Raw genomic sequence first — 17,677 nt, forward strand, 5'->3', positions numbered from 1 at the left:
GTCCATAGGCAATTTAACATTGAGTGAATTCATCATCTGTGTTCTTCCAGCGTGTGTGCAAGAATACGTGATGACTGTTCTCTATTGCTGTATTCTTATCTGATTCCTTTCTATCATCACGGCTTTGCTCACAGGTGAACGTGGATGTGTATGGATGCATGTTTGTAAGTTACAGAGTGAGCCGAGAAATTAAGTAGCTCAACCCTTACAATTTTACAGAAAAGAAAGCTGACTTGGTTAATACCACATTGCTAGCTAATGGCATAACCATCTTAGAGTTCAGTTTTCTCCTGTCAGACATGGTGGTACATACTTGTTTTTCCAGTACTAAAGAACTATGAGCTCAAGTTCAGCCCTCTCCTATACAGTGAGAGTCTTTTTTTGAAAGGGTAAAAAGGAAGGAGCAATTTTTTTCAGCAAGGCTGAAAGATGATATCTCCATTATATGTACAAGATGTCTACTATTTCTGTGTTATTTATGCAAAGAATGAAGTAATTCATTTCCCCCTTTAATGTTGAAAAGGAAAAGACGAAGAACTCACCAGCCCTGTGGAGAATGGCTTGGAAGGCACATGGTCTGGTTCAAGGCTAGCTTAGTGCCTTGTTTCATATTAAGGTCAAGAGGAGTTTTACTTTTTTCTTTCCTAAAGTGTTTTCATATGTATTTTTTCATCTTAGTCTCTCAATAGGTCTCAGAGGCAGGAAAGTCAGAGCTTGTTAGCAAAAATTTACAGATGAAGAAAATAAGACAACGGCAAAGGCTTAGCTCAGTGATTTGTTCAAGGCCACCTTTCTAATTAGTGACAAGGCCAGGGCTCAGAAGTATGTATGTCTCCTGCTCACAGATACCTTCAGGTCTTAGACACCCAAATCCTGATAGACCTCGGGTAGCGATCATACATACTGCAAACTGAACTTTACAGATTGTTAACTCAGTGCTAACTGCTGAGTTGCACTAAGTTACAATCAGAACTGTTGCTCAGTTTCAAAGTGAGATAGGGCAAAATACATTACAGCTTCAGTCGACACACGACTTAAAAACCAACAAGTTAGGGCTGGGGATGTAATTCAGTGATAAGAGTGACTGTCTAGCATTCTTTTTTTTTAAAAAAGATTTACTTATTTGTTTGTTTATTTATTTACTTTATGTGTGTGAGTACATTGTCGTTATCTTCAGACAGACCAGAAAAGGGCATTGGATCCCATTACAGATGGTTGTAAGCCACCATGTGGTTGCTGGGAATTGAACTCAGGACCTCTGGAAGAGCAGTTAGTGCTCTTAACCACTGAGGCATCTCTCCAGCCTGACTGTCTAGCATTCTTAAGAGGTACTGGTTTCACTACTTAGCACTGCACTCATGCACACACAAACACACACACACACACACACATCAAGATATTTTAATCTCTAGTATAAAAACTTTAATCCCAAATGAGGGGTGAGGGGATATTTCTCAAGATAGAACACTTGCTTGTCATGAACAAGGCCCTAAGTTCTATCCTTAGTGCCAAAAATAAATTCAAAAAAGGAATCAGCAAGTTGAGATGGCATTTTCTGATGTCTAGTAACATGATCGTGGTTTTTCTTAGGTTTGTGTAAATGTTTGATTGTGGTTTCTTAAGTAGGGTCATCTCTAAGGATGTATGGCAGATTATAAACATCCAAATGACCATTATGAGAAAATTCCTTAGCATGCTGGGGCATAGGACAGGCAGCAGGATGCTTAAGAGCCCGTGAGGAAGTGGGAGCAGAGAGTGATCATCTGAACTGTGGAAAGCTTTCCATGGAAGGAAGGGACCAGATAGTGTTAGCTGTCATGAAGAAAAAAAGTACATGGGCATGGGAAAGGACACTCAAAAGCAAGACACAGTAAGAATGTCCTGTTGACTCAGCCTTGGCTTGTCAACACTTTCCCTGCTAGTGTGAAGCCCTTTAAAGAGTCACTTCCCACTTGTGGCTGCAGAGAAAACACCTCCTGAGAGGGGAGATAAACTGCTTAGGTCAAGGCTGAGAACTCAGCATATGATGAAGTAAACCATGCATCTCTTAAAGGCTGTTTCTGTAGCTGTTAGGCCTATTCTAAAACCCAGAGAAATAGGCTCAACCAAGAACAGAGGATTGGATAGGCTTCAGACCCCATGTATAAGCAGATTCATCCAAAAGGACATATTATTAATTGGCCAGCTTATCAACGGATGTTCTTTCGCGTATCTTTGTTTTCTGCTTGTGCTAACTTTGTAAATCCCTGGGTTGGCCATCTCCATGCAGCAAGTGCAAGGCAATGTCAGGACTCCCAGGCGACTGGAACACAGACACTCAGTACTCCCATAGACACCAGTAGAGCTAGCTTGTGGCCGAGCCTGGGCCGGGGACATCCTCACTTCTCCTTTATTTAAACTATGTTCCTAGGCAATGTTTATGACTCCACATAACTAGTGTGTACAGGAAGCAGTCTACATGCACAGCCCCACTGTGTTTGCTGGTCCTGGGTGTATATCACTTTTCACCCCTGTAGGCGAGGTCTACAGGTTAGCAGCCTCGTAAGCACCCCTCCCCCCACCCCTCTGGACTTGGGTCTCAGCACCCTCAGAAGAAAAAGGCAGTCCGGGAGACATGAAGGCTCTAGTCAGAAAAGTGCACTCAGCCACGAGGGCCCATGTACACTGACTTACACCTCGCTTCGCTCGGGCTGAAGGAGGGGCGGGTAGCTCCGCAGTAAAGAGGAGGACCAAAGAGGGGGCCTACTTGAATGAAACAATGTAACAATTGATGTGAGGCCTCGCCTTGCTCCCACTCCTCAGCGATCCTATAGGCGAGGTCGCAGTGCCCGCCCCTCCCCATTGCTCCGTTTTCTTGTCCATTAAGCACCATCCCTCCGCCTCTCTTTCCTTCTTTTCTTTTTTCCCCCTTCTCCTTCCCCCTCCCTCTCCCCCCTCTCTCCAGCTCCGTGTCATTTCCTCCTAGAGCTCACTAGCTGCCTGAGCGTCTCCAGCCGGGAGAGTAGGCGGAGCGGGGCGGCGCGGCGCAGGACGATGGTGGCTGAGCTGCTGGGGGCGGAGGCTCCGTAGCCCCCGCGGAAAAGGAGCCCGGCGGCGCCTGCCCAGCCGAGCCGAGGATGGAGAGCCGGCCGGGGTCCTTCCAGTACGTCCCGGTGCAGCTGCAAGGGGGGGCGCCCTGGGGCTTCACCCTGAAGGGGGGCTTGGAGCACTGCGAGCCGCTCACGGTGTCGAAGGTAAGGAGCGGTGGCTCGCTCCTCACGGCGTCCAACTTTTGAATGGGCTAGCGGGTGCGCAGAGTGCGCGGGGTGCGGGCCTCAGCCCCACTTGGCGACTTGGCCGGCCGGAGCCCGAGGGGCTGCAGCCACACGGAGGGGGGCGTCCTGCGGCCGGAGCGGACTGCAGCCAAGTGTGCGGCTGGAGGATGGGGAGCCGAGGCGCCCGGCCCCCGCCGGAGCTTTGCGTGCAGTCACACTCCCGGGGCACCGGGGCAGCCTCGCTCTCCAACCCCCCCAACCCCCATGGCGAGGCGGCCACTCACCTCCGTGTGGGCTGCAGGAAATGGCGGCTGCTGGGGGTTCTCCTTGCTTTGGAGGCCCCTGAGCCGGGCAGGACAGTGAGGGGCTGAGGGCACGGGCGGGGGCGCTCCGGGCGGGCTCTCCCCGCTTTCCCTCTGGCTGTCCCGCCTGAGGCAGGTTGCTGGGCTGGGGTCTGGCGCGGAGCTACTGATGAAGCATCGCTGGGCTTTCCGCAGCCTCTCTTCCCACTGCCGGACGCGTACACTCGGGTTCAGAGCTGGGGCGTTGCTGCTGCCGGTTCCCCCTCGGCCTTTTCCCTCCCTCCCGAGTCGTGCCCCGCGCCAGCGAGATTTCTTGCACGCTGCGAAGTGTGGAGGGAACTTTTGTGCCATGGAGCACAGCTGTGCTGAAGCGGCCACTAGGGTTGCTTTGATTTAAGAGCCTGTGATCAGCTGGAACCAAGTTGCAGCTCGAGGCCAGGGGAGAGAAGCACTCCCAAGAGTTCTGGAACCTCAAACCCAGGCTTCTCCAGGGAGCGTGAAGGTGGAGGATGGGGGGACAGTTGGAGATGTTACTGGGAAGAGTGGCTTGTAGGGCTGCTCACCTTGGAGCACAAGATTGCCAGGTGGAGGGACTTCATGAACTTTAACCCACTTTTCTTGTTTCTCTTACAAACTCAGTTCGCTAGCGAGCCATTCCAATGCATGGGGAAAGCAGTTGAGATTGTACGTGGAGATTCTGGCGGGGGGGGGGTGTTGGAACGATCGAGCTTTTTAAAGTAACAAATGTAGCTATAGGGGTTCTTTTTGTTTCCCGTGTTAACATAGCAGCTGAACTCTGAAAGTTACTCCCCTCCCCTACCCCACCCCCCACCGCATAACAATCTATGCTACTTTCTCCATGCATTGGAATGGCTTGCTAGCTAACTTGTGTGTCTTTAAGGTGTTGGGGGCAACAACGTGTTGCTCATGTGTGAGACAGTCAGCTCTGTCTGTCTGAGGTGTATTGAGGCAACAACATTTTGAGGGGATTGGCAGGGACCTTGAAGAGAAGCTTTGACCTCCCCAAACCAGGCTATCTTCAACCAGTATAACCAGATTGAGAGAGATGGTTTTGTGATCTACCCTCACATCCTGCCCTTTCACACCCTTCCTGTGATATTCTCTGGAGCAAACCACTTTTTTCAACAAACACAACAAACAAACAAACAATGACAACACCCTATTAAACTGCCCCTCTGGGGAGGGGATTCTTAGCTCTGAAGAATTTCTACTAATCAAACTCCCTGTCTTTCCACCAAGGTCACAATATGCAGTCCTGTCTGGCAGCCGCACCCCACCCCCACCGCCACCCCACCCCCACCAGCTTTCTTTTCCTCCTCAGGTGGCCCACAGAATGTCCCCAGACCCTGGAGAGGTCACTCCTTCCGGCTTTGTCCAGGCTGACCTAACTTGCCAGGCACCTCTCAGAGTGCTTGATGCTGCGGTCCTGAATTATTTTGTGTGCCCATAGGAGCATAGCAGGGGGTGTCACTAAGTTTCAGGCAGCCAGCAACTTGTGGTCTGGCTGGGGGATTATTTGAGGATATCTGAGGGTTTTCTTGGCCACAGTGCTAAGGAAGTGTCTCGTGTGTGCAAAGGTAGGGTGCTTTTTAATGAGTCCCTTTCTGCTGAATATACACTCTGCCCCTATTATATGAAGGTTTATTATTGCATACATGGATATGCAGGAGTAAACGCCAGGTATAACTGGGTTGGCCAGGACATCACATAAAGGTATTTTATTTTATTTTTTAGTGTAATGCTTGACAAAATACTATTTGGCATATTTCATTTTTCTACCTTAGTGTGTTTCTTTTTATGCTTCGGAACAATATAGCTTCCTCCCCTCCCGTAGGTTTTCAAGTTTGTATCCAATGGTGGGAATGGACTAGAAATTGAATTGGTAAATGAAAAGCAAACAAATAACCCTCTATATCTCTGGAGTCTAACTCTTGTCGTTCTTTTTGTCTGGAATCCTGCGAATATCCCTTGTCTTTCCTGGGCCTTGACATCCCTAGATCTAAAATGAATTTGAAGTGGGCAGTCTTTAAATGGTACTATGATGGTTTGGTAGTGAATCCATTGCTATAAGCCTGACATTCTCCAGAGCTGCTATATAGTGAGGAGGGAAGATGGCTGTTTCATTTGCATCCTATGCTACTGTGTGCACAGTGTGCTTCTCACCCCTTATTCTGTCACCCTATCCCAGCCACACTGTGGGAGACCACAGACAGTCAGGGACGGTTACAGAGAAGCTGATAGAGAAACTGACTCTGGTGCATTTAGTGGCTTGCTTCAGTCTGTTGTGAAGTGAATCAAGGGCGGGCTTTCAGCCTCTTTATTTTCTGTGGCCTAGAGAGTATCTTGATTCTTCCGGTAGTACCACAGGCTTTGAGGGAACATTGACTAATAACTTTGAGGGCCATCTCTAGTCTGCTCAGCCTCTAACTTTCCCTGCCAAGAAGTCATCCGGGGCCACTGTGTTTTAGGTGTGCACTAATGAAGTCTGGGCTGTTTTGGTAACTGAGTAACTTAGGCTTGTGAAAGAGAGACTAGCCAAGAGTCATGATGCAAAATGGCAGCAAACCTCCTTTGCCCAGAATGGGAAATACAAAGGTAGTTTGAGTTCAGGTCGATGTGCTGTATACCTGCTTGGGAAAGGTATAGACAGGGAGATGGAGGCATTTGAGAAAAGGTGAACAATAGGAGGAGAAGGCGTGAAAGAGGAAAGCTAACTTTTCATTTGTCATGGACAGACCTTGAAGACCAGGAAATGGTCAGGTTGGGAAAATCGTCAGTGGAACTAGCTAATAAGGTTTCCCGGATGTGTAGAGTTCAGCGGCCTGATTTATCCAGAGTTGGAGAGCTATGTGTTGATGATCAAGTGGCAAAAAGGAACAATATGTTAAAGTTCATCCTGTTGGTTATCACAAGTTTTAGGGAATAGCTTGTGATTTTTCCATATGTTATGGTAGTACTATGGAAGTAATGATATATGAGAGAAGATGACCATGACGGGGTGGTCCCACGATGTTAAATTATTTGTTTCTTTGGCTAGCTTTCCATACTAGACCAGGGCAGGTATTGTCTGAGTGAAATGGGGATTTTCTTCAAATCAGATGTCTTAGTGTAGTGTCCTTGTCCACAGGACTGACAGTCGTTCATGGAGTTGAATCCCTGAATAAAATGATTCTTTGCGGGTAGGGGATAAGTGAACTTTTGCAAAGTTCTGGCACCAATGAATTTGTATCATATAGGACCTCTTGGAGGCCTCAGAGATTCAAGCAGTGTTTGTGGGTATGGGGGCATGGAAGAGATAGAAGGATGGAAAAACGGAACTGCAGCCTAAGGTCCCTGTGTTAATGTCTAGTTCTTTTCTTTTCTTTTCTTTTCTTTTCTTTTCTTTTCTTTTTTTTTTTCCTTTTTTTTTTTGGTTTTTCAAGACAAGGGTTTCTCTGTGTAGTCCCGGCTGTTCTGGAACTTGCTCTGTAGACCAGGCTGGCCTCGAACTCAGAAATCCACCTGCTTCTGCCTGCCAAGTGCTGGGATTAAAGGCGTGCACCACCACTGCTCAGCTCATGTCTAGTTCTTAAAATTGTGCCTTAAAGTTAACTAAGCATATGGAAAAGAAAGGATCAGGGACCAGTGGTCAGGATGCAGGGAAAGGATGGGGATAACTAGGGTAAAAAGCACAGGCCGGAAGACTCTGCTTACCTACATATTTACTTTTTTTTCTGGCTTGTTTTTGGTAGGTGTCTCAATTTGGCACAGTGAGGCAAGTGGGAGCTAGTTGCTATTCTTTAACAAAGTAGGGTGGAGTAGGAGCACAGTCTAAAGGAAAAAGCCTATGGAATGTACACAAATATCCCTCTGTCATTTTTAGCCCTGTTAGATATGTCACTATTTACAAAGTGCCAGTAGGCATACCTGTCCCATCTTCATTATCACAGAGGATGTGAGGAGATTTGGTAAACTCTCTGTTATCCTTGACCTTATAGAAAGGCACGGCCTGCCCTTTAAGTTCTTTGTCAGCTCCAGTGCCCTCTCTCTGATCTTAGTTCTGGATGTACAAAAAGGAGCAGTTGAACCTGGGCTGAATGATCAGATTCATGTTTTTTTTTTCTTTTCTTTCTTTTTTTTTTTTTTGTTTTTTTGAGACAGGGTTTCTCTTTGTAGCCTTGGCTGTCCTGGAACTCACTCTGTAGATCAGGCTGGCCTCGAACTCAGAAATCCGCCTGCCTCTGCCTCCCGAGTGCTGGGATTAAAGGCGTGCGCCACCACGCCTGGCTAGATTCATGTTTTCTTGTCACTAGAAGTAAATTTGGCTGTGACTTTTGAGTTCTTGTTAGATGCAGAGGTTGTGTGAACAATGATATACCTTTCAAATCTTTCCAGCTGTGTTATAGGTCAGACCTAGCTCCAGCCTCAGTCCCAGCCCCAGCCCCTGCCCAAGTCAAGGGCCTGCAGTTCCAAGGGTATTTTTACAGAGTATGTTGATAGGAGATGAATACTGCCTGATTATATGGATCCCTTATATGGATCTTATATGGATCCCTCCCTGATCTTTCCCATTAGAATCCATAAAGACACCTTCTTCAGTTTCATGGCTTCTGCCTTCTTCCAGAAAGGAATAGAACAGGAATCTATCTAAGGGTATAAGATGGGCGTAGAACAAAAAAGACTGTATGATATGTCTCACAAAGCATAAGTAATTTGCATACATAGCATTTTAGGTCCATCTTACATACCTAGTACCCTGCTGATAACCATGTTTGTTCCATGAAGGAAAAAGGTTCATGCCTGTTGTAGGGTTTTCCCTCTTCAGAACCTCAAAGACAATACTTTTAACTCCATCTGGAAGACACTTGAGCATTGTTCTTTAAACAGTTAAAACATTTCTCCCTTGCTTCTCCCAGAACACTCCCCAGGAATTTCTTTAAAGAGAAAAAGACAGTTTCGGACAGAGACTACTAGTTATGGGGTAATTATCATGAGAGAACACGATTATGTTTATGGTTAGGCTTCTTCCAAACCAGAGGAAAATGTGCTGACCCATCTGGGAGAAGTTAATGGAGAACAGCAGAGATTACAGGAAGGTGTGCTCTCGGTGCCCACTGCCCCCTGTGCCAAAGGGCAGGCTTAACTCAGGGTTGCTGTACTGCTGGTAGGGACCTAGAGACAGAGTTTCAGAGTCTTCGGAAGTCACCTAGTTTAAGATCATTTAAGGAACCTGCTGTGGAGAGCCTCTGATTCTGTTCTTCACTGGTCATGGGGGATCATGCGTATATTTAAGCCTGCCTACGTTGCTGTTGTCAGGTTTAATCTGTGGAAAGTTTATCTATGCTGAATTGCAAACATTTCTCTTTACCTCTTATCCATGGGACTAAGCCCTGCTATGCAGTCTTGGAGCCCAGAGAACAATGGTGCTTCCTCTGTTTTAGAACAAAATGGCATGCTTCTTCAGCTTTTCCTTATGGGGTCTGCAGTTCAGCCTCTCTCTCCCCCGTGCTTTCTCAACGCCTATGAGATCTGAGGTTACTTCTTTCACTCTGAATTCACTGCATCTTGTCCATTGTTCTTCCCCCACCCCCCTCAAATTTCTAGTGCTCAAGATCAAACCTAGGAGATTGCATAGTAGACAAGTGTTCTACTCCTGAGCTAAACATCCCTATTCCTTGGGGGCTCTCTTAAGTTATGGAGTCCATACACAATATAGCCATCTCCTGGAAAAAGTTATGAAAATTCAGTGAGACCTTTTTTATGTGCTGAGAATTGTATCTAGCTACAGACCATTCTTTTAAAAACATATATCTGAAGGGGGCTGGCTCAGCAATCAAAGGGACTTATAGCTCTTGCAGATGACCATGGTTTGATTCCCATTATCCACACGGCATCAAAACCATATAACAGGTCCAGATCTGTTGCCCTTCTTTTGACCTTGTCAGGCTCCTGATGTATATGTGTTTATGCGCATGCTCATACACACTCATGTGCTTTTTTGTTTTTGTTTTTGTTTTTTTGTTTTTTTTTGGTAGCAGTGTCATAAGAAGGTTCTGTGTCCATGTCTATTAGTTGAAGGAAGTACTGTGCTATTGGTAATCTATACTTGTCCAAGGTCTTTAAGTAAGCATTGAGGAAAGTCATATGATGAAGTGTGTGTGGGTGTGTGTGTGTGTGCGCGCGCGCATGCAAGCACCCATCCACACTTTTATATGTATGTTGGTCAGAGGCAGATGTTGTATGTCTTCCTATTGCTTTCCACTATTTTTGTTGTTGTTGTTGTTGTTTGTTTGTTTTTTGAGACAGGGTTTCTCTGTACAGCCCTGGCTGTCCTAGAACTCACTTTGTAGACCAGGCTGGCCTCAAACTCAGAAATCTGCCTGCCTTTGCCTCCCGAGTGCTGGATTAAAGGTGTGTGCCACCACACCTGGCTTCCACTATATTTTTTGACACAGGGTCTCTGAACCTGGAGCTCTTTCATTGCCTGGACCACTTGGCCTTTGAGTGTCTGGGATCTGCCTATGCCTGACCCCACCCCAGTGCTTGGGCTGTAGGTATGCATCAGCACACCTGGCTTCTTTGTTGGTGCTGGGGATCTGAACCTGGCTCCTTATGGTTACACAACCAACACTTTTTCTACTGGGCCATCTCCCCAGTGACATATTTGAGTGACACTTTTCATCTCCTACTATTTATGTGGAATTCCCCCTGCTCCTATCACAGAGCAGTTGTAAGAAAAACAACTCAAGAGAAGATGAGAGAGGGTTTAGGACTTGCCTTTATGGAATGTATATGTCTAAACAAAGACATTGTTAAGTTAACAGAGTAGGAAGTAGTATTTAATACATGTTGCTAGAATCAAAATTCCATTTTTTTTTACCTCTCTGAACTTTTCTTCTAGGAAAAGTAATCAACTCCAAAATTGAAAATACCAACCATATGCCATAAGTGATAGTAAGTAGTCTTTAACACACACACACACACACACACACACACACACACACNCACACACACACATACATATATTTATGTGTGTGGGGGGGTATACATGTGTATGTGTGTATGTATGTATAACACTGATTACAGCGGTTCCTGCAACTCTGGGTTTCTAGGGTCTGGGTTCTTCTTTTTAGAGTTGGAATAGCCACAGAATTCACTCCTGCTGGAGGTCTCTATTCACGGGCTTTTAAAAGTCTATCTTCCCATGTTTCCCCACTTCTCACTGGATCTGGGAAATGCTTTTCTTTACTCCTAAAGTCTAAACAAGGGAGAAGATTGGAACAGAGCTTAATTTTCCTTGTTGGAGTCTGAGGGTTCTAAGGGAAGGGAAATTGAAGTCTAGAGAACATGTCCACGCTGACACTTGACAATTAATGGTTGTTAGGTTCACTCAGAACAATTCTAGAGAGGCTAATCCATAATGTATGAACAATGACATTATTCAACATAACCTTACTGTGTGATGTTGATTTGTAGGAAATGGTATTCTGAGCTCCAAGATGCTTACTTACACAAGGTATTCTTAGAAAACAGTTTATCTATAAGTGATGGAAAAGTACTCTAGAGAGTTCTAGGACACAGATCTGGGCGGCTTTGGGGTTTCTGTTGCCATCAGTGCTTAATGTGTTCAAACCCTCAATACTGGGACCAGGTGTGTGTTATATTTTCCTGGATACCAAACTGGTAGGTTTACCTGCAAGTTATCTTTCAACTGTTTTATTCTGGGTGTGTTGATAATGAGATCACTTTCGCTTAGCATCTATAAAACCAAATATTTTGTTTTCTGGTGCTCCCTAAAGTATTTATTACTGACATTCTTTAATTAAGTTGTTGATGAGTAAATTGGAATACAATTTCTCCTAGCTAACGACCAAGGACCAGGGTGAAGTAAACTTTGTCTCTTCATGTCCCTTAGCCACCTTCAGTGTAAATAGGCGAGTGGAAACATTTGTCGTGTATATTAGTTTTGCAAGAGATGATCTGTTTCTTCCACACCACACTGGCATGTTTATTTGGGCAGAGCCATCTTGCTGGGGCACCGAAGTGGCAAGGATCAAGATGACTTGAGCTCTCAAAGTCATTTCTAACCCCTCCCATGGCTCTTCACTTCCACACCCTCCTGTTTCAGTGTAAGTCTGTGCCTGTGCCTGGGACAGAATGATGACTTCCTCAGAGGAAGACACCCATTTTTCCTTCTTCTATCTGTCTATCTTTATTTCATGTCCAGTCCTTGATTTCCAGCCTGCACCCAAAAGCACTGGTTGTTTAAGGCCTCCGTCTTGGACTCTCACTCAAGTGCCATTGGCTCTTTGTTTCTTTGTTCATTGGCTGCCCTGCCTGCTATTATCCAAAAACCCATTTTCTTTTGGTTACAGTGAGTACTTCTACTTTGCTATAGCAGCTTTGTCTGTCTTGGCTCAGGCATGCTCTGGTAGGTGATGAGAGAGGCTAATTGAGGCCAGTAAGTTTGAAATCGTTCAGTAAATTAAAGTAGAAACAGAGGGAAGATTTCTCACACTTCATCTTTTTCTGTCCTGTTTGAGTTAAGGACAAGTCTTTTGTCACCTTCCGTTACTTGGAAATGCTTAGCAATTTCCTGAGTAATCTTGGCATGTTCCTTTCACCTCTTTGCCATCTTTTTTTTTTTTTTTTTGTAAGAACTTTCAGGGAGTAAGTCTCTACTTTATGGAAGGGCTTGAGTGTCCTTTCTTGTTCTGGTTGTGGCAGTGTGAAGGATGACTGACAGCAGGCAGCTCTTACAGAACACCACCTTTCTCTACACTCCCGCTTCCTATCTTTACAGAAGTGGCTATTCCCTGGTGTGTTCTCAGAGACCGGCATGGTCTGTTAACTTTTACTCAAGTCTTTTAATGTTACCTCTCAAAGAATGTGGGAGGCAGGAGTCATTTGACAGGACCAAGGGTTAAGCCCACTGAAAAACAGATTCTTTGAGGTATCTTCTGGCTCTCATTCTAATTGCCACCCAACAGATTTCTAGCTGTTTTGTTTTTCTCTTCCTGTAACTTCCCCCCCTCCCCCCACCGCAGGAAAGTTTCGAACGGTTCTCCTATAGTTCTTGCCTTTCATGGTCTATCAGAAACTGATCTTTCTTTTGAGAAGAGGGGGTTGGAGGTAGGAGCTAGAAGCAAAGCTGGTTTGACTAGTCATTCAGGAAAAGGGTTAGATGCTCAGGGCCACAGCCTCATCTTTGCTTATGACAAGCTAAAGCCTTGTCTTTATTGGGCTGTCTTACTGTTTTCCATTTCTATTTGTGTGTGTGTTTAAGTAAAAGTCCCCCTTCCCCAAACTTCCACAGGCAAGTAGCTTTTAATGGCCTCTCTCTCTCTCTAATTGAAAGTCTGGGTGTTGATGTTTTGACTACAGAGCAGCAAGTGTGTGTCAGACCTGACTCATGGTCTTTGGAGAAATTGACTGTGACTCTGGGGCTTCCTTAATTTAAATTGTTAATTAAGAAAGGTCAAGACCATAGGCTGAAACAGGGATCAGGTGAGGAGCTGGATCCTTCCAGGTATTTACAGAGTGGACGACCTGTAGTTTGGGCTGGAGTTCAGCAATCTGCTGGATGTAAAGGGCGGTCAGTCTACACAAGAGGGGGATTATAAACCTTGAGAATCTGCTGTGGGGCAATTATGTTTCTTTCAGGTATTCTGCATGTGTTCTCCTTCAATATTTATAGCAGGCCTTTGAGGCGGATATTGATCTCAGTTATGCAAATGAAGGGATTGAGACCCAAGAGAAGTTAAGTGACATTTGAAATTCTATGCTAAGTGGGAGAGCTGGTATTGAAACTTAATTTGGGAAGCAGAGGTGAGGTGTAGTTTCAGTCCATAGCGCCACCACAGTATTATTTTAATTTTAATCATTTATTTTGATTTTTTTTCAGTGTTCTGAATAGAACTCAGGCCTTTGTATATGCTACGAAAAGCTCTACCACTGAGCTAAAACCTCTGGCATTCAAACTTCTGGCTTATTCCAAGTCTCATTTTCTTTTTCCCAGTGCCACACTTACATATCTTAAAAATTAAGGAGAATTGGGTGGGAGAAAGAAGAGGAATGAGAAGTGAAATTTAATGAAGAAATTGGTAATGTTGTCAATAATTGTACATCAGGGGTTAGGGTCAAAGGAAAGTTTGTGTTTTAAATTTTTTCCTCTGTGTGTGTGTGTGTTCTGGCAGTGCTATGGATAGAACCTAGGACTTGGGGCATGCTAAGGGATCAGTCAGTTGATCTACAAACTAGTCATCCCTGGCCTGTTGTTTTTTTCAAAAGCAGTTCTTTTCTGAGCTACAGCTCCATCTGTAGCCTTCAGAAGATCAGAATCTTAGTCTTATGGCTGCCCCTCATCCGTGAGTCTGTTAAACAAGTCATTTTCCTTGTTGTGTCTAGGTTTTATAATTCTCAAATAAAAATTATCAAATTTGTATGGTCCAAGAACAAGAAGTCAAAAAAAGAAGCCAGGAATTTGAGAGCAGGGAGTGGTATACGGAAGGGTTGAAGGGGGAATATAATTGTATTATAATCTCAAAAGTAATATAAAATGAACTTATATGGTTGTTCCACTAGAGATGATTCCCTTTATCCTTTACTTCATATAAATACCAGAGGTATGTGTGATTGAAGAAGGAGACAGAATGTTTCCTAGGTATCCTTATTAAGCTAAAATTCTTGTCAAAGAATTCTGAACTTAAACAATAAAATGTTTGAGGTTGCTAGATGTGCATGAAATGACACAACAGTTTTAGTGTGATGTCTGTAACTGCCAGAGATAGAAAGACAAGACTTATGATTTCTGCCTCATGTCTAAATAGCTGGAGCTAAAGGCTGTGTTAAACCTTGCTTGGTTGTCCTAAAACCTCTCAATTAAGACTTCAATCAATCAATCAATCAATCAATCAGTCAATCAACCAGTCAACCAGTCTACAGATCAATCAGTCAACACAGATTTGTTGAACACTTTGCAGAGTGCCTAGCCCTGAACTACAGAATTCAAGAGATGACCACCAGAGTAGACCTGATCTTTGGATTCTCAAAAAGATGACAAGTTTATTGAGGTTTATTTATGTATTGTTTCCTGGATATAACTATTTACTGTATGTCCAGGGAACAAAAAGCGTTGGGTGCTGAAACCATAGAATAAAATCTAATAAGATTTCTTCATGGATCAGTGTTGGAAGCTTTGTGGGAAAAGTAAAAATTGAAGTTGGACCTGTGGGGTACTTAGGTAATCTTGGGTGGTAGAAGAGTGTTTGTTCTAGTTGGATGAATGCCTTAAAGATGCAGACAGAATTAACGTATTTAAACCAGGCATCCAGTGTAGTACCTACCAGTCACACAACTGCTTGCCTGAAGAGAGACCTAAAGTGAATAATAGATAGGAAGAGAGGGTTTCAAACAATCTGGCAATGTGCTGTCAGTGTGTTAGATGTTGTCAGGGGTTAGTGATATCGTATACCACTGAAAGAATGAAGCTGAAGTTAATAGGTATTGGAGGTGATGCCTGTATTTCAAATGTAGAAGATGGGGATTGGAAAAGGGAAGCAGTTTATATTTTAGTTTTGGATCTTCTGATACTGTTTATGGGGCAATCAAGCTAGGGAGCCTGGTAGGCAGATGGGGACAAAGAGAAAGGGGTTTGTTTATATTTGTTTATTTAGGGGTTCGGTAAATTGGAATAGCAAGTCATTCTGTTAGGAACTCTATCGTCAACACACAATTTTCTAATCTATTGATTGTTCTGTAAATTAGTTAATTGCCAGGGAATCCCATGCCTAAAGACATTGGAAACTGGATGCTTTGTGGTTTAATGAGCATTCCTCTCTTTGTCTTGTTATCATCTCTGATCTGCAGGAGGCCTAGGCCATAGAGGTGTTGCTCGCTGGAATTCCTTTTTATAGAAATAGACCATTCAATGTTCTATACTGGGAAAAAAAGCAAACAAACAAAAAATTCCAAACCTCAGATGGACATGATCAAGTGGATTGAGGCTTCTAACATATATCGGTTGACTTTGCCAAGATGTTTAAGAATTGTTTTTCTGTATATGTAAAAGAAAATGTGGTGGCTTGGTGGGGCAAACCTCAAACCACAGAGGGTTCAAGTTTCTGTTCGATTTTGAGTGTTAGAAGCATTCTCCTCTCTGCCTGGCATGAGCTAGTCTTAATCTGTGAATGGCATTGTTTATGTTTTCGGAATAGTAAGTGTTCTTCAATATGATCTTTAAAAATATTATTCAACTTCTGTGTGGGATTTCATTGCCTAGGTGGTATCTTTACCCCCCTAAAATAAAGAGGAGATGGGGATTCATTTCACAACCTCTTTTGCTGTAAATCTGGCTGGAAAAAAAAAACATTTTATCATTGAAACGTTTACAAGTTTGGAGTGATTAACTATAGCACTGATGATCTTTATCTGTATACTTAATAGAACGCCTTAGAAATGATTCCATTTGTGTGTTGATGTACCTGCCAATTTGAAGACCATCCTACATCTTCTGCTTCCTGTCCCTTCATGAATCGACTTTCTAGCTCATTGCTACTCTTGAGCAACATCATCTGCTTTTCTTCACCGAATGAAACTAAATTCAGAATGTTGTAAAGATGCTTGTACTATGGAAATAGGTCTAAACCCAGTCCCAACTCTGTAGCTGAAACAACACTATTTGCTCTAAGGTTAATGGGCATGTAGGTTCTTTAATTTGCTTCCTTTCTCTGACCAGGTAAAATAACTTGTAATTTATATATTTGAAATCCATTCAAATACCTAGCTGCCAGGGAGACATTTTTTTTTTTTTTTTGTGGCAAAGCTTGCTTGAATGCTAGGCTCTTACAAGAGCTAGCTTGCTGAGTGCTCTGCAGAGTGAGCTGGGGTGGGAGGGTACCTTTCCTCTTCTGCATGGAAAGGGCTCAATATGTAATTTTCGAGTTTTCACCATGCCCCTTGGCTGGAGAAATGTGCAGTGTTCTGAAACCTGCTCAGGCTCTGTACATACTGGATCTGCTTAAAGGAAGGTTTTGGCTCTTAGCCCTGTTCAGCTGCAATAGGGTTTGAGTTACAGACTTTCCCTTACCAGCCCCTAATAAAAACCAAAGGAATGAAGGGCAGAACCAGAGAGAGTTAATTTCCACTGCAAAGACCCAGGTAAGGTGCTTCTATCTCCCATATGCTAGGTTGGAGTCCTAATTTAAGGCTGAATTCTACTTTAAGCCTGTAAGTGATGGTGATCTGGGACAGGCCCTGATAATCAAGTTTCCCTATGCTGCATCTTCTTTTCCCCTTTCTTGTTTCTCTTTCTCTTCACTCCATCTTTTTCTTCCTGTTCTGTTCACAGCTTAGGGGAGGCTGCGATTCTAGCAACCAAGTCACCTGTTACTACTGGAGAAGAAGAAACAGCCCAGAATCCTTCCTGTCCTCTAAACTGGGAGGTTTTCACAAGTTTCTCCCACCCCGCCCTGCAAATTCACAAAGCCAACCTCAGGACAAAAAAAATCTAGGAGTCTTAATCTGAGTAAAGAGTATTATTGATACCACTCTCAACTCAAAAGAGAGGCATGTTAATGAGCTTTGAGATGGTGAGCTCAGATGGGAAAAGGCAGCCTTGAAAGATCTTGAGAAAACTAGACTAGCAGGAAGGGGCCTTCTTCTAGAATATACTACAATATAAATATACTACAATAGTATATTTGCCTCCTCAAATGCTTTTCCACTCTTTGACAATCTTCATCTTCTTGAAATTATTTGATCGTTTTCTGCTGCCAGTAGAATGAAGGCCAGACTACTTTTTCTGGGTATTCCAGACTGTTTTCCCTCTGACTCTAGACTTACTTTTTATTTGTACTAGATTCCAGGTTTTCAGGGAGAATGGTATCATCTCTGTTCTTTTTTTTAGATTTATTTTTTATTAGATATTTTCTTCATTTACATTTCAAATGTTATCCCCTTTCCTAGTTTCCTCTCTGAAAACCCCCTATACCCCCCGCCCTGCTCCCCAACCCACCCACTCCCACTTCCTGGCCCTGGCATTCCCCTGTACTGGGGCCTAGCATTTTCTGCAAGACCAAGGGACTCTCTTCCCAATGATGGCAGACTAGGCCATCTTCTGCT

General features: G+C 44.0%; 1 protein-coding gene across 1 annotated transcript in view; it reads left to right on the forward strand.

Annotated features, from left to right (window-relative positions):
- The first annotated feature begins 3,020 nt into the window (after positions 1–3,020).
- Shroom4 (shroom family member 4) overlaps positions 3,021–17,677 on the forward strand; it is a 210,034-nt gene continuing 195,377 nt past the window's right edge. Inside the window, exon 1 of the mRNA XM_021187867.2 lies at positions 3,021–3,233. Within this exon, the coding sequence (XP_021043526.1) occupies positions 3,117–3,233 (117 nt within the window). The 5' untranslated portion in view covers positions 3,021–3,116. The remainder of the gene's footprint in view (positions 3,234–17,677) is intronic.

This window comes from Mus pahari, chromosome X (genome assembly GCF_900095145.1).
Source record: "Mus pahari chromosome X, PAHARI_EIJ_v1.1, whole genome shotgun sequence".
NCBI lineage: Eukaryota > Metazoa > Chordata > Mammalia > Rodentia > Muridae > Mus > Mus pahari.